The sequence below is a fragment of the Dipodomys merriami genome, unplaced genomic scaffold (assembly GCF_024711535.1).
Source record: "Dipodomys merriami isolate MVZ:Mamm:240054 unplaced genomic scaffold, mDipMer1.0.p SCAF_5, whole genome shotgun sequence".
NCBI lineage: Eukaryota > Metazoa > Chordata > Mammalia > Rodentia > Heteromyidae > Dipodomys > Dipodomys merriami.
Window position 1 is genome coordinate 40,726,520 of NW_027206068.1, and position 27,165 is coordinate 40,753,684.

General features: G+C 39.8%; 1 protein-coding gene across 2 annotated transcripts in view; it reads right to left on the minus strand.

Moving 5' to 3' along the window:
* LOC138809668 (lanosterol 14-alpha demethylase-like) overlaps window positions 1-26,886 on the minus strand; it is a 29,302-nt gene extending 2,416 nt beyond the window's left edge. Inside the window, exons 1-9 of one of the 2 annotated variants that reach the window (XM_069996465.1) lie at window positions 26,532-26,886; window positions 22,205-22,303; window positions 17,592-17,768; window positions 16,941-17,067; window positions 14,925-15,099; window positions 5,514-5,633; window positions 5,083-5,278; window positions 2,506-2,601; window positions 80-248 (exon numbers count right to left, since the gene is read on the minus strand). In XM_069996465.1, the coding sequence (XP_069852566.1) occupies window positions 80-248; window positions 2,506-2,601; window positions 5,083-5,278; window positions 5,514-5,633; window positions 14,925-15,099; window positions 16,941-17,067; window positions 17,592-17,768; window positions 22,205-22,303; window positions 26,532-26,705 (1,333 nt within the window). In that variant the 5' untranslated portion in view covers window positions 26,706-26,886. The remainder of the gene's footprint in view (window positions 1-79; window positions 249-2,505; window positions 2,602-5,082; window positions 5,279-5,513; window positions 5,634-14,924; window positions 15,100-16,940; window positions 17,068-17,591; window positions 17,769-22,204; window positions 22,304-26,531) is intronic. The other variant, XM_069996466.1, reaches the window with a different exon arrangement.
* Between the last annotated feature and the right edge of the window lie 279 nt (window positions 26,887-27,165).

Below are 27,165 nucleotides of genomic sequence, written 5' to 3' on the forward strand. Positions count from 1 at the left end.
GCATGAGTTACTTTTTTTTAATTTACAATGGAATGCTCCTATGAACAAACAGTCCAAACCCAAATTGTAATCATCTTACCAGCTCCAAAGGGCACATAGGCAAACTTCTCTCCTGACGCCGGGTTATCTTGTAAATAGCGATCAGGATTAAAGTCCAGACGCTCTATCCACAAGTCTTTCAGTCTCTGATTGACAGTGGGAGAAACACACACCTGATGTCCTGGGGGAATGGTATACCCTGCCACGGTCTACAAAAGAAAGCAACACATTTTATTAGAGAATACTGAAATATGCTACTAAAAAACACATCGTTATGTTAGAAAGCATTCATACACTTAGCCTTTATACAGATATAGAAGGTGGCTATATAAATAGGTCAGCTACCACACTAAAGCTACCAGCACGACTATGTTTATTGCAGCATTATTTACTATAGCTAAGATATGGAACCAACCCAGATGCCCCTCAGTAGATGAATGGATCAAGAAAATGTGGTATATATACACAATGGAATTCTATGCCTCCATCAGAAAGAATGACATTGCCCCATTTGTTAGGAAATGAAAAGACTTGGAAAAAATTATATTAAGTGAAGTAAGCCAGGCCCAAAGAAACATAGGTCCCATGGTTTCCCTTATTTGCAATATCTAGTATATGTCTGAGTCAAGCAGATGTTAAGGTGATGTTAGGGAAATGAACCCTAAGATATGTATTCAAATGTTTTTTTTTCTTTCATGCAATTGTTTCTAACATATTTATAAGATTATTTCTTTGTTGCGTTGTATGTCCCTTCCCCACGGTATAACCCCTGCTTTCACTGTATTTGATGTCGGTATAATTTGTAGAGGGGAAGGGGAAAAACAAATCATTTAAATAGAGATACAGGTGGACCCATTGCAACAATGAGATGTACAAGTCGTTATGTGGAAAACGAACTTTACAACTTTGGTGGGGGGGGGGAGACGATTGGGTAGAGGGGAGGAAGGATGGGAAGGGATGGGAAGGGGAAACAAAGGAGGAGGCTACAATGCTTGATAAGAAATGTACTCATTATCTTGCCCATGTAATTGTAACCCCTCTGTACAGTATTTTTACAATAAATAAATAAATAAATAAATAGGTCAGCTAAATTTTAACTCAAAATGATTTGCAAGTGAGCCACCAATGAGTTAGAAGTATACAGACAAACCAAACTCATAATGCATATGAGGTAAAGTAGAATTTCAAGGAACCGTCCATTATCTGATGTGTATGATTCATACTGTTACAATTATTTATAACAACAACTTGCTTTACAATTATTTATAACAACAGCTTGCTTTTTTTAAAATAAACCAGTGCTAGTGATCAAAGCCAGCACCTCATATATACTAACTAAACAAGCACATTGCCATGCAGTTTTTTCTCCAACACAAAACATTATTTTAAATTTAATTTTATTGTCAAGGTGATGTACAGAGGGGTTACAGTTACATACATAAAGTAATGAGTATATTTCTTATCAAACATTGTTACTCCCTCCCTCATTTTTCTCACACTTTCCCTCCCTCTCCAGCCCTTCCCCAACAAAACATTATTAGTTAAAGCAAGTAAAATGTATTTCTAAAAAATCCCTATTGTTGGGCTGGGAAGTTGGCTCCGTGGTAGAGCGCTTGCCTTGCATGCATGAGGCCCTGGGTTCAATTCCTCAGCACCACATAAGCAAAAAGAAAAAGGCCGGAAGTGGCGCTGTGGCTCAAGTGGTAGAGCGCTAGCCTTGAGCTGAAGAACTGAGGGACAGCGCCCAGGCCCACAACCGGACCCCCAAAAAAAAAATCCCTATTGTTAACTGAGAATGAATAGCAGAATTAGCATTCGAGATTAGTACATATGCTACCTGCAATTATGTAAAAATATGTCTTTAAAATTATCTTTTGAAAAAGTTCAGAAAAATTTTTTAAATTAAATAAAATGTTAAAGAAAATTATAACTTACTTAACAAAAAATTAAAAACTATTCTGAAGTGAAGATAATTTAACTGTTTTAATTTTATTTTATTGTAAAGATGCTGTACAGGGGGGGTTACAGTTCTGGAGTAACATAATGAGTACATTTCTTCTCGAACAGTGTTACCCCTCCTTTGTTTTTCTCCTACTGTCCTTCTCTCCCACACTTCCTCCACACCTCCCCCCATCACAGACGTTGTAAAGTTCATTTCCAACATAATGTCTGTGAGTATCTCAGTGGGTCATTCTGTGTCCTTGACAATTTAACTTTCATAATTTAAAAAAGTGTCTTTGGCCATAGTGGTGGTAGATACCTATAATCCCAATACTTAGAAGTATTGGTTGGACAATTCCAAGTCCAGCGTAGGCCAATCTGAGCTCCATAGAAGACCCTGAATAAAAGAAGCTAAATAAAGGAACCTAATAAAAATTAATTTTAAAATGTTGTGATGCTATTATATTTCCTTTCTTTGATTAAAAAGCAAGGACATAGAAGGGGAAATCTAGCCAAGACACTCACCTGAGCAGTTTTGGCCATTCTCATTATAGTCATTACAGGAGGTCTAAGTCTGAATGTTTCTTTTATGCAGCGATCAAGCAAATGTAAGTCCTTGAGCTAAAAAGAGAAAGAACTTCCTGAGTTGTTTTTTTAAAAAAAAACATTTAACAGACGAACAGTATAAAAATTATTTTAACTTCTTAGTACATGATTGGCTGGTAGAGGAGAAGGGGGAACCGGTTTAATATGGCTGAACTCATCATGTTACATTTCTATCCATCGAAAGAAAGAAAGAAAGAAAGAAAGAAAGAAAGAAAGAAAGAAAGAAAGAAAGAAAGAAAGAAAGAAAGAAAGAAAGAAAAGAAAGAAAGAAAGAAAGAAAGAAAGAAAGAAAGAAAGAAAGAAAGAAAGAAAAGAAAGAAAGAAAGAAAGAAAGAAAGGAAAGGAAGGAAGAAAGGAAGGAAGGAAGGAAGGAACAAGGAAAGAAAAGAAAGAAAGAGAGAGAGAGGAAAGGAGGGAGGAAGGGAGGGAGGGAGGGAGGGAGGAAGGGAGGCAAGATGTGACAAGAAGAGTGGCAGCCACTCTGAAGAATAGTTCAAGTAAGGACTTACAGAAAGTTTTCTTTCAAAGAATAAGAACATTTGCAAAACTCGCCAATGTCAACTTCTTCAGAACTCAGATAAATTAACCAAATATTTTGCAACATCTAAATAGTTAGCTGGCACTGGTAGCTCAGGAGAGTCTAAGATCTTTTTTTTTTTTAAGGAGAGGCTAAGATCTGACAATCATAATTCAAAGTCAGTCTGGGCAGTCTCTCAAAAAAATAAAAATAAAAATGCCTGCAATGGAGGTATGGCTCAAGTGGTAGAACACTAACCTTGAGCTAAAAAGATTAGAGACAATGCCCAGGCCCAGAACCAGTTCAAAAAGAGAGAGAAAGAGAGAGAGATAGTTAACTCAAGGATGAAAGAAAAAAAGAATCTTAGAAGAGTAAATCTTGTAGTAATGTAACTACAACTTGCAGATCCATTGTAGTCTTGGAAACAGTAAGATTTCAATTACAGCAACCAAACAACTCTAAAAGAGCCAAAACTTGTCAAACCCAACCAACAGAAATTATATTAATATTACAGGCAGATGAGGTTGTGGTATTACTTAGAGCCAACAAGACATAAAACAAAATGTTTAACAGGAAAAGTAGGGAATCAGATGGCTATAAGAGACTTTAAACTTTGAAGTGTGTTTGCATATACAGAGTAACCACATGCCCAAGTAATATCTGACAAGGCTCTGATGGCTCACCTATTACTAATCTACACAAACAGAAATGAAGGCTGAATTTTAATTGCTATTATTGATATATAAATGGTATTAATAACATGTTGACATAAAAAGCCCCTCAGAAAAGTTGAAAGACTTTATTCAAGACATAGTAAAAAAAAATCTCTAAATATCATTAGGCGACTACTAACATTTAAAAAAAGAGTTAAACAACTTTATAAGACAAATATGTACTTTAGATACTTAATCCAGAAAAGTCAGTTTTTTAAAAAACTAAACAAAAAAACCCACCTTCCAACAAAGAACTTTGATGCCCAGAATTGTCTCATTCTGGTTTAATTTTAGATTTTTCATGGCAATACTGCAATTTCAACTCAAGACCTCCAGCTTGCTAAGCAGATACTCTACCACTAAGTCCACCCCAGATCAATTTTACTTTCTAAATATATAACCTTTATGAATTTCAGTGGAAAATCCTCAAAAGAATATATTAGCAAAAAAGATGCAGGAACCTATAAAATGACCATAAAGCCCAGGAATGTAGCAATTATTTACCATTTAAAAATTAATGTTAACACACCATGTTAAAGGACTTAAAACAGACACACACCCAGAAAAGAAAAAAAAAAAACTCCAGGAAGAGTATATAGCCAGATTTGCTTCAAAGACAAAATAGCAGGTTGCATAGTCCTCTTTTTTCTGCCCAGCAAGCTAGATGCAATGTTTTGGGTTTCTAATCTCCATTACTATCATTATTACTCTGGATGTTCCCTGAACAATTTGACCATCTGGACCAGAAACTTTATTTTTATTTTTATTTTTTTGGGTCTGGTTGTGGGCCTGGGCGCTGTCCCTCAGCTCTTCAGTTCAAGGTTAGCCCTCTACCACTTGAGCCAAAATGCCACTTCTGGCTTTTTTTTTTTTTCTGGTTATGTGATGCTGAGGAATCGAACCCAAGGCCTCAGGCATGCAAAGGCAAGCACTCTACCACTGAGCCACCTTCCCAGCCCCTGGACCAGAAACTTTAATTCAGAGATTTTTACCTTTTCTAAGACACACAACATACACAATACTTTCCTGAACCTACAGAAGCCAGACTTGAAAGCCAAAGTACCACCATAGAATTCCCAAAGCATCTGTGTAAAACAGAGTAAGTTGAATAGAAAAAAGCAATCACACTGGAATAGATAGATAAAGTTATTGAGTTTTCTAAAAATATAGAAGCTTATTAACTTAAAATATACAGACAAATCTCAAAGTGTCTATTTAAAAGGGACAATATAAAAGGCAGCAATGAAACAGAAAACTCCAACAAACCTGGTCATAAGTTAAGGGAGGCAGATTCTCTCCGCAGACAGTTTTCTGTTCTAAGTAACACTTTTCTTGAAGTGTTTTGTCTCTGGCCAAAAAGAAGCCCATCCAAGCACTAGTGGTTGAGGATGTATGCTGCCCAGCCAAGAGCAGCACAATAAGCATGCCTGCCACTTCGTCATCTGTCAAAGGCCGCCCATCTCTAGGGAAGAAAGCACACAGCCACTCAACATTCCATGCCTCCACCCTTAGACAAAGAATCATATTTACATACCAATTTCATTATTCTTGGTCACAGGGTTCAATACTAATTTAGGTTCCATCAATTAAAAGCACCTTAGCTTCTACTCTTACCTTTTAACTAAAAATACTATTTAATTATGCGTTAATGACTACTTTCCTGCTTCAATTTGATATGCAATCTGATCTGCTCTTACTTGTATGTAGAATCTAGTAAAGTTTGAAGAATGTCATCAATTTTTTCTGCTGACTGCCTGCGTTTTTGGATTACTTTGTAGAACATATTCTTGATCTTCCGATGAGCTGTGTCCCTGCGCCTATAATTCAAAAATAAAATTATTTTTTAAAAAATAGTAATATTTTCGAATGGGGGAGAGAGAAGATGGCAGAGGAGAAGCTGGGGACTAAGCAAGCTCTCACATAGAAGCCAGTTTTAGTATTCCAGTGAAAAGTCCAAGGCTGGAGAGTCACACTAAGTGTGCCATCATAGTACAGAGAGTTTGGCCAGAGAGGAAAAATTCAGGCAACTTGGTTAAGGAGAGAGATTTGAGCACTCATCAGTGTCCATAGCAGCTGCCATATCAACAGAGAAGAGCCCGCGAAAAAGGCGCCAGAGATGGTGTGAGAGTGGATTCTACTCACCACCAGCAAGAACTGAGAAGGAGTGGAAATCATCCTGCTGACCACAGACAGTCGCAGACTGTGGACCACCCAGAAACAAAGGGAAAGACGTGAGTACCCCACAAGACATTCTCATGCTTTCTCACAGAGCAGCAGTGGGAAGGTAGCCCCTCCCCCACCACCAGAGAAGAACTCCATCTTTGATACTGACAAAGACCAGGTTAGAGCAGCTAGCTTGTAACTCAGGCCTTCGAAGAAGACAATAGGGTCTTTCAACAGGTCCAAAGAACCTGACCTGCTGGGCTCAGCTCCACCCCTGTCCCCAAAGTTGCCCTTCTCAGCAGAGCAAGTTCTGCCCAGGGCAGAGTAACTTTCTTCACTGGGTAAACAGCCACGGGCTGCCCCATCCCTCTGCAGCACAGGCAGCAGCCCCAGGTGCAGAAGGGTAAAGGAAAAACAATTGGAAACTCAGTACACATAAATCCTGACATTCATTGGCTTTAGGCTGGGCTGTGTGAGTGTCTCAGGAGCTATCCCTCAGGGAAAAGCTACTGATTGCTGACAGGCCTCAACCCTACTCACAACTGTAGCCCCAGCACAGGAACTCCAAGCTAGAGGAAACAGCCATCTCCCTCTTTTGTGATACTCAAAGCAGTTCACCTCCTCTGAACTAGCCTGGGAGGTGGGTCATAAAGTCCCTGGGAAGGCAGAGCTTCTTTCTGCCTGCTCAAACTGATTTAAGAAACCAGGCAAGCCAGAGGAAAAACTAAACACCACAAGAAAGCCAGAGATTCAACCAAGAGTCTGGTTACAGATACAGGGGAGACTCAGATCCTCCCCCCAACCCCCCAAAAAATCGAAGAACTCTTTTTTTCTACCTAATTTTCTTTTAAAATAATTTAAAAATTGTTTTCCATTTTTTTCATCATTTTTATTTAAAGTTTATTTTTTAATCCTCTTTATACTCTTTTCACTTTTGGTCCTTTTTGGGTTTTTTTGTGTTGCTTAATTGCTGTTCTGTTCATCCCCAGAAATATACCTGTCTTCAATTATTAGACTTTATCCTTCATTGTGTGCATACCTAATTCAGATATTAAGTATTCAATTAACAAACTCTGAGCCTTAAATCCTTTAATTGTAGTATTATTTCATTATACTTATATAATTTTTCAGTGTTTCATTTTTAAATTTTTTATTATTCCTTTTTCTTTATGTCTCTCCTTTTCTTCTATCCTTTTCCTCTCTCTGAATTTAGGTCTATTATATTTCCTCTCTCCTTTTCCCTCACCACATTCCTCTAATCTTATTTTCTCACAATTCTGCCAAATTAATTTAATTAATTAATTAATTCTCCCCTATTAATTTCTGGCCTGCTGACTCCTCCTTTGATTTTCTTAGTCCACTGATCTCTAGTTGTTTTTTATTGAACTAGATTGTATCAGTTGAACTAGACTATATCTGTACCCATTTTGACTGTGTCAAACAATCTGTGCAACTACAGGGCTCTAGTTGATGCTTGTCTTAAAATAGTGTTCTAGCATGGAATTGGTTTTGTTTTCTTACCCAAATGGGCAGAACAAGCCAGAAAAACACAAGAAAAATTGCAAGTCCAGGTATCTCAACTCCCACTCATGATAATCAGGCAACAGAACAGTTAATGAATAATTTAGAGGAGAGTTCCCAAAATGGCCTGCAAACACTACTAGCAAACATGTTGAATGAAAAGACTAAAAGCCTGCAAAGGGCTCTATGCAAACCTGATAGGGAAAAGGGTGAGGGTGATGAGGCTAACCAAAAGGTAATACAGGAATTTCGTGAGTATGAGGAGGCTAATAAAAGATTAATAGAGAAATTGCGTGAGCAGAATGAGAATAAACAAAGATTAATAGAGGCATTTATGGAATCCACAAACAGAAAGCTGGAAGAATCCAGGGAGGCCACAACAGGAATGATGAATGAAGCCCAACAGAAGGAAAGGGAATCCAATGAAACTATAACTAATCAACTAAGGGATTTGAGAATGAACACTGAAAACCAAATTAAGGAAGTAAAGAAGTCCATACAAGATCTAAAACAAAGTTCCAACAAAGAATCTGACCAATTAAAAGGAAAGGAAATAAAAAACAAAGTAGAAAGTCTTGACAGTAGAACATGCAGAAGATTGAACATCTGGGATTGAAGATAGGCTAAACATTTTAGAGAAAGAACAGACAAGTATTCAAGAAAAATTCAAGAACTATGATAGATCCATTCAACTTTTAGAAGGCACCATCAGAAGGCCTAATTTAAGGTTAATGGATGTAGAGGAGACCCTAGAGACAGAAGTTAAAGGTCTAGGAAATGTATTTAACAGGATCCTAGCAGAGAACTTCCCAAACATGCAAAAAGATAGGCCCATTCAGATACAAGACACTTTTAGAACCCCAAACAGACAAGACTAGAACAGGACATCCCACCGTCACATTGTAATCAGCACAGGATCAATTCAGACCAAGGAAAGGATCCTTAAACCTGTCAGGGAGAAAAGATCAATCACCTATAAAGGGAAATCAATCAGACTAACCATAAATTTCTCAGCAGAGTCCATGAAAGCAAGAAGAGCCTGGAATGATGTATGCCACATCCTGAAGACAAACAACTATCAAACAAGAATAGTGTACCCAGCTAAACTCTCCATAGCAGAAGGACAAATAAAAACCTTCCACAGCAAAGAAAAATTGAAGCAATATATCTCCACAAAACCAGCCATACAAAAGATACTTTAAAATGTCCTACACATAGAAAACCAATAAGAGCTCAGTAAAGGCCAACAAACAGCCCCCAAACAGAGAATCCAAGAATCATGGAAAGAACCCAGTTGGCACAACCCTCCAAAAATGTGGATAACATGGCAGGAACTACCAAAAACCTCTCAGTCCTAACTCTCAATATTAATGGACTTAACTCTCCAATTAAGTGACAGATTATCTAGTCGGAACAAAAAGCAAGATCCTTCTATCTGCTGCCTTCAAGAGTTACATCTTGCCCACAAAAACAAACATATTCTGAAAGTGAAAAGCTGGAATAAAATCTACCAAGCAAACGGCCCCCAAAAACAGGCAGGAGTTGCAATATTAATATCAGATAAACTTCAAATTAAAATTAGCAAGAAGAGATAAAGAAGGTCAGTACATACTAATTAAGGCATCTCTCTGTTAGGAGAATATTAAAATTTAGGAACAAAACATGGATTTCTGCTCTCTCCACTCCTCTTGAATTTAGTATTAGAATGCCTAACTAGAGCAATAAGACAAGATGCAAACATAAAGGGGATCCAAAAGGGGAAAGAAGAAGTAAAACTCACCCTCTTTGCAGATGTCATGATCTTGTATTTAAAGAACCCCATGGGCTCCAGTCCCAAGTTACTCGAGCTACTTCAAAACTTTGGCAAAGTAACAGAGTATAAAATTAACCCTCAAAAACCAGTGGCTTTTCTGTATGCCAATAACCAGAAGATTGCAACTGAAATCAGGGAAGTAATTCCTTTTGTAATAGCCCCACAAAAAAATACATAGGAATTAACTAAAGAAGTAATACTTCCTAGGATTCATTTCATTTTGACTACTTTAATCTTAATGCTTCTAAAATAATTGATAAAACTCAGAACCAAAGTGGAAAAAGAAGTCATAAAATATACTGTTAAGAATTACTACAGTCACTGAGGGCAATATGCAGTGTTACATCTATCCATCTCTCTATCAAGAGTGTTAATGTGTTGCCTATCTTCTACCTTAGGTCTGAAACAAGTGTATAATTCCTTTAGAAGCATTTTCCAGTTCAAGAGAAATCTGCACATGATTTTCATCATGAAATACTAATTTTAATCAAGTCAGTTCTTGGGGCAGAATAGTTCTAGAATGGTTCTTCTAGAGGATCTGATTAGACTTTTCAGTTTCTAAAACAACATAGTTTTTACAGTAGATTTACTACTACAGTAGTAGTAGATTTGTAAAATAAGCTTTACTCTCAGAAGGTTATCTTTAACATGCTCACTATGCAGCAAGTAATTTGAGACAGATAGTCATCCTAAACTCACTGGTAGCTCTTGAGCACTGAAGCTGGAATTTAAATCCAGGCAATCTCACTCCTAGGCTCCCTCTTAAGTCAAGCTTTATAATAGGAACTCCTGCCCTGTTTCCCTTGCATGAGTGCTATTGAGGATTAATAGAGAATATGCACAGGAAGGAAGCACTCAGGGTTAACCCTGAAACAAAACAGAGCCAGAAAAACTCATGGCTTATTTAAGAAAGTAAATGAAGGCTAGATGTACAGCTGTGGAAGAGCATCCTTATGCACAAGGCATTGGGTTCCATATTTCGCACCAAAAACCACTAAGAATAAGTAAAATTTTTGTCCAAGTAAATGGAACAAGACTAGCTTATCATGTCAAGCTAAGAACTGCAACTTAACCCAAAAGACTGGGAGTTGGAAACAGGGTGGGGGTGCACATTTATGGAAAGCTGACAATGGACCAAACTCTCTGCTGGGTGTTCTCACAGAAGATAAAAAAATTTCATGCAATCCCACTTGTCCAACCTTTCTTCGATTTGTTGTGTTTCTGGGTCTCTATTAAGAAAATTTTGGCCTGTGCCAAGGAGACCTAGAGTTTCTCCTATTCCATCCTGTAGTATTTTCAGGGTGTCTGCTTTGACTCCAGGTCTTTGATCCAGCACCATTTACTGAAGAGGCTTTCTTCCATTCTATTTTTTTAGCTCCCTTATCGAAGATTAGATGGCTATAGGTCTGTAGGTTCATTTCTGGGTTTTCAATTCTATTCCATTGGTCCCGAGGTCTGTTCTTGTGTCAGTACCAAGCTGTTTTGATTACTATGGCTTTGTAGCAGAGTTTGAAATTTGGTATTGATATTCCTCCAGCGCTGTTCTGTTAAGGATTGTTTTTGCTACTGAGACAAGCAGAAAAGGTCAGATAAGTTGATGTTTGGTGAAATGAACCCCATGATAAGTATTCGAATGTTTTTTCTTTCTTGCGATTGTTTCTAATATATTTATAAGATGATTTCTTTATTGCTTTGTATGTCCCTCCCCCACAGTATAACCCCTGCTTTCATTGTATTTGATGTTGGCATAATTTGGAGAGGGGAAGGGGAAAACAAACCGTTTAAAGAGGGATACAGGTGGACCCATTGCAACAATGAGATGTACAAGTCGTTATGTTGAAAAAGAACTTTACAATTTTGGGAGGGGGGGAAGGGGGAATGAGAAGGGATGGGAAAGGGAAACAAAGGAAGAGGCTACAATGCTTGATAAGAAATGTACTCATTATCTTGCCCATGTAATTGTAACCCCTCTGTACAGTATTTTCACAACAATTTTTTTAAAAAAAGAGATGCAGGAAGCAAGATGGAAACGAAACGGTGGGGAAACACCAAGCTTTCTCCAGCCAAATAGAGAGTTTGCGTTCCACCTCTCAGTTCCCCCAAGAGATCGACAACAGCAAAAAGACAAACCAGAGAAATACACGAACGAAAACAAAAGAAGAAAAATACTTCAGAACCTGCACAAAGATGAAAAACATGAAGACCCTTCCCCTGCCCCTCACAGGAGCCATCGTGGTCCATACAACTCCAGCCCAGAAAACTCCATGGCGCTGGACCTGACCCAGTAAGCAGACAGAGACTGTGAAACCTAGGCCAGAGCCCCACACGGCTCAGCCCACAATCATCGCAATGGAGCACAGTGGCAACCAGTGATCTACAGTACACAGATACAGTGATCTGCCACACCATCACTGGACGGCCCTTAACCAGTTCCAGGATAAGTGAGTGCCCCATGGGGGACACCCCCACCCTGCCACGGGAGACCAGCGCTGGTGGTAACGCCCAGAGCTAGACCTAGACCCCTCTGCCTCCCACCTGGGCTTCTGGTCCCACTGAGGCAGGAATTGTGAAATCGCCCCAGCAACGTGGGGAATACACCCAGCCTGCCAGGTCACAGCCGGTCCTCGGAACCGCAGAAGGAGCCCCGCCTGTGTGTGCGGGGTGGGTGCTCTAACAAGTTAAACTGGGGGTTCCTGGCTGAAATCGGGAGCCGTGAGCAGACTCCAGCAGCCAGGGGCAGAAGGACCCCCACAGGTGTGTTCTGGATGGCTGCTGTTGACCCAGGAACCAACGCAGGATTTAACTCTGATAATCACTGAGTCCTCAGGCAAAAATCCCAGAGAAAAATTACAAGACTCATCAGCAGGGAAGACATCAAATCATCCCCAAAGGCCAGCAGCCACACAGCCAAGCACGCCAGTGAAAACGAAAAAGAAATGGAAGGCAAAGGCTACCTCCAAGAGATGATAGAGGATTAAAGACCTTCACATCAAACCTGAAACTCTGAAACTGCTTCAGGACAGAGTAGGAGACACATTTGAACTTATAGGCACAGGCAGGAACTTCCTGAACAGAGTCCCAGGGTCACAACAAATTGGAGAGAGACTCGACAAATGAGACTGTCTTAAAATAAAAAGTTTCTGCACATCTACAAACATAGAAAGACAACCAACCAATTAGGAAAAATTATTTACCAGCAACATATCAGACAAAAGTCTAATATCCATTATATACAGGGAACTCAAGACACTTGTAATCCCTCCCAAATGTAGCAAACCAATCATTAAATGGGCAAGGGAGCTAAAGAGAGACTTCTAAAAGAAGAGATAAAAATGGCAAAGACAACGCCGGGCGCTGGTGGCTCACGCCTGTAATCCTAGCTACTCAGGAGGCTGAGATCTGAGGATCGCGGTTCAAAGCCAGCCCGGGCAGGAGAGACCGTGAGACTCCTATCTCCAATAAACCACCAGAAAACCGGAAGTGGCGCTGTAGCTCAAGTGGTAGAGCGTTCGCCTTGAGCTGAAGAGCTGAGGGACAGCGCCCAGGCCCAGAGTTCAAGCCCCACGGCCGACAAAAAAAAAAAAAAAAAAAAAAAAAAAATGGCAAAGACACACATGAGGAAATGTACATCATCCCTGACCATAAAGCAAATTCAAATAAAAACAATCCTGAGATACGACCTTACCCCAGTCAGAATGGCCCAAATCCTAAATCAGCCAACAACAAATGTTGGCAGGGATGTAGAGAAAAAGGAACCCTATTACACTGCTGGTGGGAATGTACACTTAATACAATCACTTTGGAAAGCAGTCTGGAGGTTCCTCAGAAAGCTAAATTTAGACCTCCCCTATGACCCAGTCATACCACTCCTAGGCATCTACCCTGAGCAACAGGAATCACGATATGAGGGCACATGCACCCCCATGTTCATTGCAGCACTGTTCACAACTGCCAAGATATGGAAACCCAGTTGCCCAACTACAAAAGAATGGATCCAAAAATTGTGGTACCTATGTACAATGGAATATTATGCAGCCATTAGATAGGAAAAAAATGATGGCACTTTCAGGGAAATGGATGGAACTAGAATAAATCATTTTGTGTGAGGTAAGCCAAGATCAGAGAGACAAACAGCACATGGTCTCCCTGATATGTGGATGTTAAATCCAAAATGCAAGGAAATATGACAAAGTAAGCAAGACACAAGAAACAAAGGACACCTACTTAATTTGTCATATAATTTCTAAATGACTCCATGTTCTTGATCTCACATATTATACATATGCACATCTGAGGAAAGCTAGGAGGACGGCACAAAATCAGAGGGAAGTGGCGGAAAATACAACAGAGGGGCCCATCAGCTACACTGGACATTGATGAAAATGAACTAAGCAACTCAAGGGCAGAGATGGGAGGAAGGGAATGAGAAGGAAAGAGGGAACAGTTTATACTAAGCAAAAGGAAAGAAATGTACATATCACCTGATGTGGAAGAAATGGTTGTATTGTCTAAGCTTATAGAATTCACAAACTGTATAGACCATAATAATGACAATTTGCCTAGTGAAGTTTAAAATGTATATGTGACTTTAAGTATCACTCTCCCACAATAGTGTGAAATCTGTGACATTTATGTAATCACTTAATCTCAATAAATAATTATTTCTTTTTCAAAAACCTGCAAACTTGCCAGGTACTAGTATCTCAAAACTCTAATCCTGGCTACTCAGGAAGCTGAGATCTGAGACTCAAGGTTCAAAGACAGCCTGGGCAGGAAAGTCTGTGAGACTCTTATCTCCAATTAATAACCATGACCAACAGAAAAAAAAAAAGGAAGAAGAAAGAGCCAAAGTACCAACTAACTCCACCCCATTCTTTTTTTTTTTTGGTTTTTTGGTTTTTGGGGTTTTTTTTGGGGGGGGGTGGGTCTGGTCATGGAGCCTGAACTCTGGGCCTGGGCACTGTCCCTCAGCTCCTCAGCTCAAGGCTAGTGCTCTACCACTTGAACCACAGCACCACTCCCGGCTTTTTTTTCTGCTTATGTGGTGCTGAGGAATCGAACCCAGGGCCTCATGCATGCAAAGCAAGTGCTCTACCACCGAGCCACCTTCCCAGTCCCAGCACCCCAGTTCTTATCTAAAAAAGATTCAGTAAAGTTAGAGGAAGGCTATTAACAGAACTCAGAGCTGCACAGCAAATAAGGGTACTATTGCTTTGCATCACAGATGGTCACTGTCCTTGAGGAAATCACAGTATAGTTGGCAAGCTGACCAACAGAAAACTAAATGAAGGGCAAATATTCCCAAGAAAGAAGTTTCACAATGTGCATATACAAAAACCATCGAAGACTTTCACACAGTGCTTTAAAGAGTGCTGCATCACAGAGGTCCAGCTCAGACTTTCCTGAGCACAGGAATATGTGACAAGTAAATGTTAAAACCTTAGGACAGACAACAAATTCCCTTTTTCAATCAGCTGAAACAGCTTCAATGAGTGCATTAAAGAAACCTGTCTTGATTTCTTATAAAACAATAGGGACTCTCCTAACACACCAATATCACAGTAGTTACACAAAGTTAAACAACCAAGTGCAACATTTTCTTTATCCATACCTGAAACTCGGCAGAGGCAGCCATCCTGGCAGGAGCCAGGCTGCATGGCTAAAACCTCCATCCAGATCTGCATACAGCTGGGCCACCTTCTCATTGAGTTGACTTCTGATTTCCTTTCCATGCAAACAATGGCTAGCGGTTAAAATTATAAGCTCAGAAAGAGCTTCAAACACATCTAAGGGAAAAAGGATCATTATCATCACTACTACCCAAAGTCTTTGGAAACATTTTTGTAAAGGCATAAAGGATTTGTGAAGAAAAAAAATGACAATTAGAAAAAAAAAAAAAAAAGACAAGCACAGCCAGGCTTGGTGGTTCATGCCTGTAATCCTAGCTACTCAGAGGATAGAGGGAGAAGGTTTGTGAGTCTGAGAGGCCAGCAACGCTCCAGCTAAAAAGGCAAGGAAGAACAAAAAGGGGAGAGGAGGAAGCTATAGGTACAGTTCAAATAGCAGTGTGGTGATCCGAGGCCCAGAATTCAGCCCCAATGCTACAATAGAAGAACATAAAGACAATAAGCAAAATTATCCAATGTACAATGCACTTTTTTCAGCCAAAATAGATGCCACAAAGGCATCTCTAAATTCACTCATGAGCTCTTCTACACCGTGAAAATAAGGATAAATATGGTTATGTGGTTTTCAATTCACAGTAAAAACCATCAATAAGGTTGTTTAAAGCCTCTGAGGACATGCCAGGCATGGTGATGCATACTTGTAATCCCAGCTACTTGGTAACTAAGGAGGGGGAGGGGGGAATCAAGGTTTTAGGCTAGCCCTGGTTTAAAAAAGAGAAAACATGGCAAGACCTCCACCTTAACCAATAAGCTGGGCACAATTGTCATATGTAATTTCAACTATGCAGGAGTCATGACAGGAAGATGGTGGACAAAGTGGGGAAAAAAATGTAAGACCTATCCAAAAAATAACTGAAAGAAAAAGGAGCTAGAACATGGCTGAAGGGGTAAATACCTGCCTAGCAAGTACAAGGTCCTAAATTTAAATCCCAGTAAATGAAATAAATAGAATGAGGACAATAACTGGGTGCTTTCCCAATACAAGGCCAAAGACTGAATTTTTTTTTACCTAGGTCAAATCAAGAAGATAAGGAAAAATATTGAAGTGTTAGCCATAGAGGATAGGCAACTATAATTGCCAATTGCTATATCCCAGCATTAGAGACAGATGTGTCAGGCAAAAGCCACTTTGTTAACTTAAAAGCCACGAAAATTATCCAGTTAATTCCTTGTCCTTTAATTCCACATTCATCAGTGACCTTCTATGTAACTATGTAACTACGTAAGGTCAGCAAATGTTCTGGCCATCTTGATGCTAAAAGTATCTATCAAACATGCATTTATTAAATTGGAATTCTAACCAAAGGGGTAGCACATGCCAATAGTTCCAGCATCAGAAGGATGAGTTAGAGGGAATACAAGTTCAAGTCCAGCTTAGGATATAAAATGAGACTGTGTATGTATATTTGCAAGGCATGCACTCTACCGCTGAGCTACCTTCCCAGCCCTGTATGTATATTTGTACATATATGTGTATATATGTACATATGATGTGTGCTTAAATGGAGAGAGAGAGAGGTAATAGAATAAAGAAATGTTCTAATATTCACATCAGCTTCTTTCATAGTTAGAAAATATACATATCACCTTTAGGTGCATTAATGATAAGAACAAGTTTCTAGACACTTTACAGAAGCTGAAACCTAAGGCCTGAATGTAGTGAACTGATGTTTTCTACTATAAATAAGGCTATTGCTTCAAAGGCAATAGTTACAGTCTAATGTAGACTGTATTTCTGTTTACAACTCCATGGTAGTCAAACATGTCCTTCTCATTAAATCCACAGTAGCTTGATACATTCTGCTTTGTTTGGCACACACACACACACACACACACACACACACACACACACACACACACACACACACACACACACACACACACATTCTAGATCCCTGTTCACAGAAAAGAACAGGACAAGTGTAAAACATTTTGCTTACTTTTTTCTCCACTTTCTCCCCAACTTTGGAAATATTCCTTTGTTTCTTTTTCAATTATTGAAACACACTGCTTAAAGTAGTCTAAGTTAAGACCACGTACTAACATTTTCTTCTGTTCTTGGAAAATCTTCACAAAAAAAAAAAAAAGACAGAAAATTTCAAGGGTATACGTTAAAGTAACTTTTTGTTTTATCATAGGATCCTGTGGGTTGTTCTAACTATACAGCACTTAGAGAAAACCACATTCTAAAAAGTAGAAAATAAAAATAAGAGCACTTTTTAGCTATGGGACACTTCAAGCATTTCTGTATTTATATGAAGTAGCCTACAGCTATCAAGGTCCTAGGCAAGTGATAAACTAGCCCCAACTCCTGCTTCGCTTTGGTTCCTTTTCATACTCCTAACTCCAGGGACCATTTTGCTATGGAGGTTACTTTCCAGTCTCCCAACCCAGTACAAATGCCGATGCAATGTCCCAAGCGTCCACCATACTTTGACATTATTTTTATCTTCCTTCAGTTTTCACTTATTTAATGCCTTCTAGTTTTTCAGATCATTTGATCCAAGAGATAAATTATTTATACATTATAAATGTATAACACACATCTAGCTATATTTAGTTTAGTACGGAGCCATAACAGTACCACCTACCGCATTAGGCACATCATATACAATTCCCTTTCCAAACACAGGTGTTGTGAGTCGACTGTAGACATCTTCTGCATTCAGGTCTTCATTTTTACTATTAAAAAGCAGTGCAGCAGCATCACTCCCCAGAAGGTAAGTAAATGTCTTGCCCATCATGGTAAAACTAAATACAGGTCCATACTAAAGAAATAATCCACAGTGAGGTTAGCACACACACAAAAAGGCAACACAAAGGTACTTCATGTTCTTAAATTACAAAATAATATTTCATTGAGAAACATTTATGGCATTTGAATCTTTAAAAAATTCCCTTCATCTTTCAATACCCTCAACCTTTGTTTTAATTTGTAATTATGTGCATCCAGTTGTAAAGACTGTATAAATACATTTAATTCTTCCTTTTCTCATTTGCCCTGTTCTATCACTTAAACATCATATTTTCTACCATTAGATAGGACAATATTAATTTAGTTAATTTCTCAGTTAAAATTGGACATGTTGATAATGTGTCACAGGTATGTTGGGGTTTTTTTTTCTTTACTATAAAATTCTGTAATGAACACTTCTGAGAACTCTGAGAATATACTTCTTTTTTCCTTGTGTAAAATAAATGTACGGGGGAAGTGGAAGCATGGCTCAGGTGATAGAGCACTCATGCCCAGCAAGCATGAAGCCTGAGGTTAAACCCTATTACCACCATAAATAAAAGAATGAATGTAGAGGAGCAACCAAACGTTCTGGCCTTTTTTCTAGTATTTGGTTCAGGAGGGTACCAGAACACTATTTAATTATCAATGTTTTGCTTGCTACCTCATCAACACTGATTTCATTTTTGCTATTACTGTCAGTTTTGATAGGTATCAAATGCTTCAGCTTGCATGTTTATAGTTATTATTAAAGACTAGGTTGTGGGATATAACCATGAATAAAAAAAGGATTGTCCCTGATTCATGAAGCTTTTGTCTATTAGAAAAGATAAGACAAATAATCACATTAACAAAAGTAGAATTCCAAATGCAAACACATATTACACAAAGAAAAGAAACCCAGACTACAGAAGGAAAAAAGACACCAGGACTGAGAATGAATGGCAAGTGTAGGAGTAGTTGAGTGTGCACAAAGGCCTAAAGGTGAAAGGGGGAAAAATAAGAGGAGATGGGAGCCAAGAGTCAGGCAGAGCATAGACATATAGACCCTGACAAGCCATATTGAGGTTTTTCTTTGCAAGCCAAGGAAAACCGGATATATTTTCAATTATATGGTGAGGACACATTTATGAATGTGGGTGAATATACATATTAATCTATGCAAAATATGTGATAGGAGCAAAAGCAATGCCACCATAGGAATCAGAACCTACTGCAAAATTTAATAAACACGTGACATGAGGTCATAGTGGCACAGGGAGATACAAGCAGAGAGAAAATTGCTATTTTGGAGATGGAATCTGCAGAACTGGCAATGGATAAGAGTTAGAAGTATCAAGAAGGAATTTTTTCTTTTTTCTTTCTTGGTGTCAGTCCTGGGGCTACAATTCAAGGCCTGAGTGCTGACCCTGAGCTTTTGTGCTCAAGGCTAGTACTACCACTGGAACTAGACCTCTGCTTCTGACCTTTTGGTGATTAATTGTAGATAAAAACTCTCACAGGTGGGCTGGGAAGGTGGCTCAGTGGTAGAGCGCTTGCCTTGCATGCATGAGACCCTGGGTTTGATTCCTCAGCACCATATAAGCAAAAAGAAAAAAGCCGGAAGTGGTGCTGTGGCTCAAGTGGGAGAGCACTAACCTTGAGCTGAAGAGCTGAAGATAGTGCCCAGGCCCAGAGTTCAGGCCCCACGACTGGACCCCCCCCCCCAAAAATAAATAAATACAAAAAGTCTCACAGGCTTTCCTGGGGAGGGGCGAGAGGGAAGGAGGTTTCCAGCAGTGATCCTCAGATTTCAGCCTAAGTAGCAAGAATTACAGGTGTGAGCCACTAGTGTCCAGCTTCAAAAAGCAAGTTTATGCTTCTAGTATGCCTTGAAACTTGGAAAACAACAAGGAGGAGACTAGGATAAGATGATCATAACTGGAGAGAGGAAGAAAAAACAGTGGTTAATTAGAAATATTGGCTTTCAGAAGCCTTTCAAACAACTAAGAGAATCCTATGGAAATTGGACATCCAGGTTTATAGCTCAGAAAAAAAGACCTGAGCCACAGACATGAATTTGGGTGACACCTACATATAGCCAGTAACTGAAGCTGTAAGAAAAAAGATTACTAAGAAAATACAGGCATAGGACAAAAAGTTAGAGCACCCCAATATTAAATGGCAAATATCTGCCAATAATTGAGTTACAAAAGAGACCAAGACCTTTGGGTTAGTGACATGGAGCTTATTGATGAAGGGAGTAAAACAGAGACCAAAGAGAACTGAAGAAGATGTAATAAAAAAAAAAATAATAATAATATGCTGGGCGCTGGTGGCTCATGCCTGTAATCCTAGCTACTCAGGAGGCTGAGATCTGAGGATCGCGGTTCAAAGCCAGTCCGGGCAGGAGAGACCATGAGACTCCTATCTCCAATAAACCACCAGAAAACCGGAAGTGGCGCTGTAGCTCAAGTGGTAGAGCGCTCGCCTTGAGCTGAAGAGCTGAGGGACAGCGCCCAGACCCAGAGTTCAAGTCCCACGACCGACAAAAAAAAAAAAAAAAGAATATGTAATAGGAGTCATCGAAACAGACAGTGAACACAGACAAGTCCGTAAATGGGTGTGACAGGAGACTAAGTAGTTAAGAGAAGTCTTCTACTTCTTAAATGAAAAACACTGAACATTTTTCACAGAAAAGGAAAAGAGATTCAATGAGGAGATGTACACATTGACAGAAAAAATAATAATAACATAAGGTTTTAGAAACAAAAGAAAGGGATCAAGAGTTCAGTCTTCAATAGGAGACAAAGGATTACACAATAAAATTAGGGTAGAACATAGTGAGCTAGAGCACAAGATTCTGATCCCAAATTGCCTGCGTTCAAACCCCTATTGGTCCATCATCCAACATTCAGAAAAATTAACCTTTCTGTGCTTCAGCGTCCCTGATCTATAAAATGGCACTAGCCAAAAGAGTCTAAAGTTCGTGGAACTGCTGTCAAGATAATATAAATTACTCATAGAGGGAAAAGTATCTTGGTCATAGAAAATATCATTTGTTTTCAGTAAGAAATCATTGTGTGTAAACCTTGACTTGGCCCCCAGTAAGAAATGACCTGTTTTGTTATCTATATAATACATACACCTGAAGGAGGTTTTGTGAGGCTTCAGTGGAAGAATTTTTACAAAGCACTAAACTGTGAACAAAGTAGATGTTTAATAATTATTACCATGATTATAAAAAAATAAGATTATATAAACACAAATGGGTTGATATGTTTGAAATCAAGACTATGAGGGGTTTGTTGTTGTTTTTTAGCTCATCCTGGGGCTTGAACTCAGGGTTCTGAGTGCTATCCCTCAGCTCTTTTGCTCAAGGCTAGTACTCTACCACTTGAACCATAGCTCTGCTTCTGACTTTTGGGTGGTTAATTGGAGATAAATGTTTTGTGGAATTGCCTGTTCAAGCTGGCTTCAAATTTCAACCTAAGATCTCCACTGCCTGAATAGCTAAGATTATAGACATGAGCCACTAGCTCCAAGCTAAGTGGCTTTTTAACTCCCTTTTCATTAGGAGCCAAAATCATCTGCTTGGATGAAGAAGTAGAAAGGCTCAGAAGTTCAGACATATAAAGGCTTGAATTAGTCATTAGGGTGCATGTTAAGTCAAAAACAAGAACATTAAATAATTGAGCAATATGAAATTTCATTTAATATGAGTACTCATGACATTAGGAAGGAAGCAATCTGGCACAAGGAATAAGAAAATGAGTAACTCTCCCCACAGATAGTGTTTAGCCAGGTGAGCACAGTGAAAAGATCCAAAAACAAGGGAACTAGACTGGTTGACAATGCTGTAACTGAAATGAGGGGCCATGGACCCAAAGTAGCAAAAACCGGAAAACCAGAAAGAAGTCTGCTGGATCAAAACTTAAGCAAATGGGAACAGGGACTAATAATGTTAAACAATGCTTATTTTCCAAGAAGTTGCACAAGAAATCAGAAGGTATGATCTAAGAATAAGGTGACTTGCTGTTGTGAGGTAAAATAGCAAAGTCCAAGGCACAAGTATAGAGTTAACAGCTGAACTGACAGGAAAACTCATTAGAGAGGATCAAAGATTCCAGTGCCCATGATATCATGTAACCCAACCCAAGGGGCAAGTGAAATCACAGAAAATGAATGGAACAGGTCAACACAATCTGAGATACATGATTAACAAGAGTATTAGTTTTATCAATCTTAAGTATAATCAGTGAAAAATAAAATTTAGAACTATCCCAGAACACTGGGAGAAACTAAAGGGATCTACAAGGCCTTTGTCCTTCTCAAACCAGAAAAGCTTCAATTTTTATGTTTTTCTTTCTCCTGTCAATAAGCATAACATCACCATTTTACAAGAAAAGTTTGCAAAGTACTTATCTAAACTAGCTCTTTTTTTTTTTTTTTTGCTTGTGGTTTTGGGGGGAGTCTATTTTTAAGACTTACCTTCTCATATGCATTTTCTAGGAATTCAATTGGACTTTTCCCAAATGCTATGGCATGCCCAAGGAATGGAATTGGGGAGAAAATGTATGGTGGACTTTTCTGTAAGAGAAAAAGAAATATTTCAGTCTCCACTTCATTTTAAGAGAAAAACTCAGACTAGTTCAATGAACAGTTAAATGAATTTGCCATTAATCAAAAAAAGTTTACCAAAAACTGAAGCATCAAAAGTAACAAGAACAGCCAAACAGACAATATCATTGAAGAGAAGCTAAAAAGAACAAAATCTGTAAAGATGATATATAACATAAATAACTAGACAAACAGGCTCTGGGACTTTAAACGATGGACAGTGCCAAGTATGTCTAATATTAGTGGTGTACCTGTTCAACCTAGGAGAGAGGCAGAAAGGGAAGAAACCTGTGTCATCACTTCTACTACCACGGGCAATTTTAGTCCCAAAATCTTGTTTAAAAAGAAGGAACCACAAAAGCTGAACTATGGAATTGGCCTAGCACCCATCAATTAATGAATGGATAAAGAGATTCACTGGTGACTGATGCCTGTAATCCCAGCAACTCAGGAGGCTGAGACCTGAGGATTACAGTTCAACGCCATCTCAGACAGGAAAGCCCATGAGACTCGAATCTCCTATTAACCGCCAGAAAACAGGAAGTAGTGCTGTTGCTCAAACTGGTAGAGCACTGACCTTGAACAAAAGAACTCAGGAACAGTGCCCAGGCCCTGAGTTCAAGTCTGTGACCAGAAAAGAAATGTAATTCATACACAATAATTATATTATTCTATTATTCAACCACAAAGAAGAATGAAATTTTGTCATCAGGGAAAAAATAGAGTAGACTATCACGATCCAGACTCACAAAAATTAATACAGCATGATTTTCTCCTATGAGTAATTAAAAATAAAAAATAAAATAAAAATAAAAATAATGACATGAATATAAAAGCATAAGTATTTGGGAAGGGGTAACCAGTAGGCAATAGAAGGTGAAAAAGCATGGGGTCAAGGGGGTTAAATATAATCAAAGTACATTATATGTATGTATGAAAAGAGTGTTTAAACATAATAAAAATTGTACAAAAAAGGGGGACAGGAAAAGTAATAGAGAAGGTAAATATGATCAAAATACATAGAATAAATTGCATTGCACTATTAAAAATATAAAATAAAATATATCCACACAGGACTGTAAAAGTACGGATTTTTTCGCTAGGAATTGCTTTAGCATTATCCATCATATACATATTTATATATTTCTTTACACATATTATTTACACACACACACACACACATATGTAGGTAGGTAGGTAAGTCCTGGGGCTTGAATTCTGGGTGTGAGCACTGTCCCTGAGCTCTTCAGCTCAAGGCAAATGCTCTACTATAGCACCACTTTAGGTTTTCTGGTGGTTAATTAGAGATGAGTCTCATGGATGTTCTTGCCCAAGCTGGCTGTGAACTGTGATCCTCAGATCTCAGCCTCCTGAGTAGCTAGGATTAAAGGCATGAGCCACTGGCACCTAGCGATTTACATATATTTTATATATTTATTCTTTAACCATCGTCTCTATATTCTGTAGTATTGTTTTATCTCCTCTAAAAGATGTGTAAGTGAATTTTTTAATATTTTGAAATAATGTTAGACTTTTCACCTTAATTTCAAATATTATACCACTACAATCTGAAATAAGAGAAAGATTTTTTTTTAAGCTGAACAAAAACTTCAGATCTGCAAGGAAAGTATTATTTAAGCAACATTTACAATCAACATGTTTATCTCACTGCAAATGAACTAGCTCTGCCAGGCCACCTCCCTCGGAGTGATCGCGTTAGACAAAGAGCTTCAAGGAAGCATGCCTGCAGGAAGGGGGTGTTGGTTCAAGGCTTCCCATACACTTGGCTGCACCTTTGTAGCCTCTACCTTTATTCTTACTATATTCTTCTTGGCTGTACATTCATTGCCTTTATTCTCATTTTGGCTATTTTTCTATTGATCCGCGAACAGAGTATGTTGTATCTTTCCAGTCCAATAGAGATGGCTTCTCTGAATAATAAAGACTAGGACCAAAGATTAAATGTGGGCAATGCCCCAATCAATCTATCATCTAATGTGACGCTGCCTCCAGAAGAAACTCCTACAACTTCACAAGCAGTTTTGCGGCTCACACATAGTAAATATAGAAACTTAAAATTTCCAGATATGTTACAACAGGCAGAATTAATGAATTAAACTAAGCTAGAAGGAGTTATCGCAGAAGCTCAGAGAGTTCTAGAAAAAGGGACCCCTGATAATAAAAGGAAAAGAAAGATTCCCCCAACAGTTATGATTAAGTTTAGTCCAGCTTACGTTATAGGGAATAGATGGTGGTTTCTCACTAAATATAAAGTTAGTGACATCACATTTCCTGAACCGACCGATGAACCATTACCTTATACAGGAGCTTATACAGATGAAAATAGATGGATTAATGTAAAAGGAAAAAGGGTATTATGGAACTCATTAGATTTTATGTAAAGATTAGGTAGATCTAGACCATTATGGTGTTTATTATCAAAACAACAATAAGATAGTTTAAAATAACAATTAGAAATTAATGTGAACAAATATTGGGATTAAAATCATAGGAAACAGAGAATGCCTGGCTCAACCTGGAAGTGGTTTTTAGGATGGTTTCAAAGGGACTTGAAAAATATATGGAAAAAATGAAAAGAGTACAATATAAGTACAACCCTGTCTTAGGTTTGTTAATTATTAAACATAAAAAGGCTGAATAGATGAGGCATTGTATTAAACAATATTTTAGACTTGTCTCCCACCACTTAGCCTTAGTCATCAATTTTCATGTAATCCATCAATGTTTTGCTTTTCTTAAAAATTGATTACGTGCTTAAATAAACAAAGAATCTATGTCACAGTCGTTATGTCGAAAAACAAACTTTACAACTTTGGTGGGGGGGAGAAAGGGGGGGACGAGAAGGGGAAACAAAGCAGGAGGGTACAATGCTTGATAAGAAATGTGCTCATTATCTTACCCACATAATTGTAACCCCTCTGTACAGTATTTTCACAATAAAAATATATTTAAAAAAAAATCTATGTCACAATCACACACTGTATAAAAATGTTAATTCTCCTCAATAAAGATACACTCAGATGCAACTCTTTTGAGTCTGTGTCTGTTTGTCACTTGGCCGACTCCTTGCCCACCTATCCCGAGATCCCTGCCCAGTGCTCCGGCGGAGCTGGTCTGTCGCATAGACCCACTGTTTTTTTTTTGTTTGTTTGTTTGTTTTGTTTTTTTAAACAAGGAGATCAACTCCAAGAGGAACCTTCTTGGCACTCATCATAAAATCACCACAGATTACAAGACTAAGACTCCTGAAAAATCTAAACATGTAATGATAGAAAAGGATGATGTTAGGAAAACGGAAGAGAGAAAAAAAGGAAAAAGCCAGACTCCATTCTCAACAGTCTAGGACTGTTTATTGAGGCCCAAATAGCATGGAACCCAGCTTTCCCATGACCTTGGAGACTGGGGGGGTGGGGGGGAAGGGGCAGGGAAGAGGGTGGAGGTTGAGTCAGGGTTTTATAGAGTCTGAGCAAGGAGAGAGGTTACTTGAGTTTAGTATAAGGGAGTGACTGCAAAGACAGAGCATACGGTAGGTATTCACTTATCTTAGGTTTAATGTTTAAACCGCTCTGTACCTGTCCTGCCTAAAGGATATGACCTTCACAGGGTCCAGTCCGGTCTTCCAACTGGCCTCACAGCCTGACCTCAGCGCCTTACAGGCCAGGTCCACAGTGGAGTGTTGACAGCCAGGCTCGGGTCTGATGGCCCCGCCTGGGGGGTCACGCACACCCTGGCATACCAGGGGCTTCGCCTGACATGGGTGTGCACCTGGCATAATAGGATGGGGGTCAGTCTTTCAGATGACCTTTCTCAGATCTTTGGTGGTCTCAAATGGGCCCAACACTCCTCAGGTAGGAAGAAAACAGCTTCAAACACCGAAGGGATCTCTGTCTTTCCAATGATTATAAACAGTAAACACAAAATCTCATGTGTAGGCCGGGGACCGTGCTGGTCGATGCGAGGCCGGCAAAGGCCACGGCGGTGGCCGACGGTCGGCTCCACCAGCAGCAGTGCTGCAGTCGCCCGGCTCCCACCCCGACCCCAAGCCCGGCTGCGGGCGCCGGCATCTGGAACCCGGCACTGGCATCACCGGCTGGCTGCACCGAAGCCGGCCCGTGCCCGCCCTTCGGCCCCCGGGGCCGCCGTCCTCCGCGCCCGGACCCCGGAGGGTGCAACTTACCGCCCCGGGAGGCAGCGGGACCATGTGGCCCATAGCGAGGCGGAACAGGTAGACCAGGCTGAGCGTGAAGGCGCAGGCGACCAGCAGCGTGGACAGCAGGTTGCCGCCCGTCACCTGCTCCATCGCCTGCTCCAGCACCGACCCTCCAGCCTGCAGTAACCCCAGTAGCACCATCTCGGCGGCGGCTGCTGCTGCGGCGGCCGCGGCTCCGCTTCACTCCGCCCGGGACACTGGAGGCCGAGGTCGCGGCCGCTCCTCCCAATAGATGGAGCCAGAGAAGCCGGCAGATGGGTGATGGGAGGCGGCCCCGGCCTCCAGGTCTCCAGCTAAGGCCGGTGCCACCCCGCCTGCCACACCCACCACCCGCCTGCCCGCCACGGAACGGGGCGGAGCCTGCCGCTGGCCACGCCTCTAAAGAGCACTCCGTGACCCTAGTCCACCACAGAAAGGACCTGAGGAAACCCGAATGCAGCTGTGCCCCAAGAGTACCAGGACGGGAGAGATTTGGCTTAGCAGGTGACAATCCCCCTAGGAACCTCATGCTAGTCGCAGCTGTGTGTCTGGGTTAAGATAAATGTAATTCACCTTGTCAACAGAGCCAAGGTCAAAAACCACATGATCATCTCAATAGATG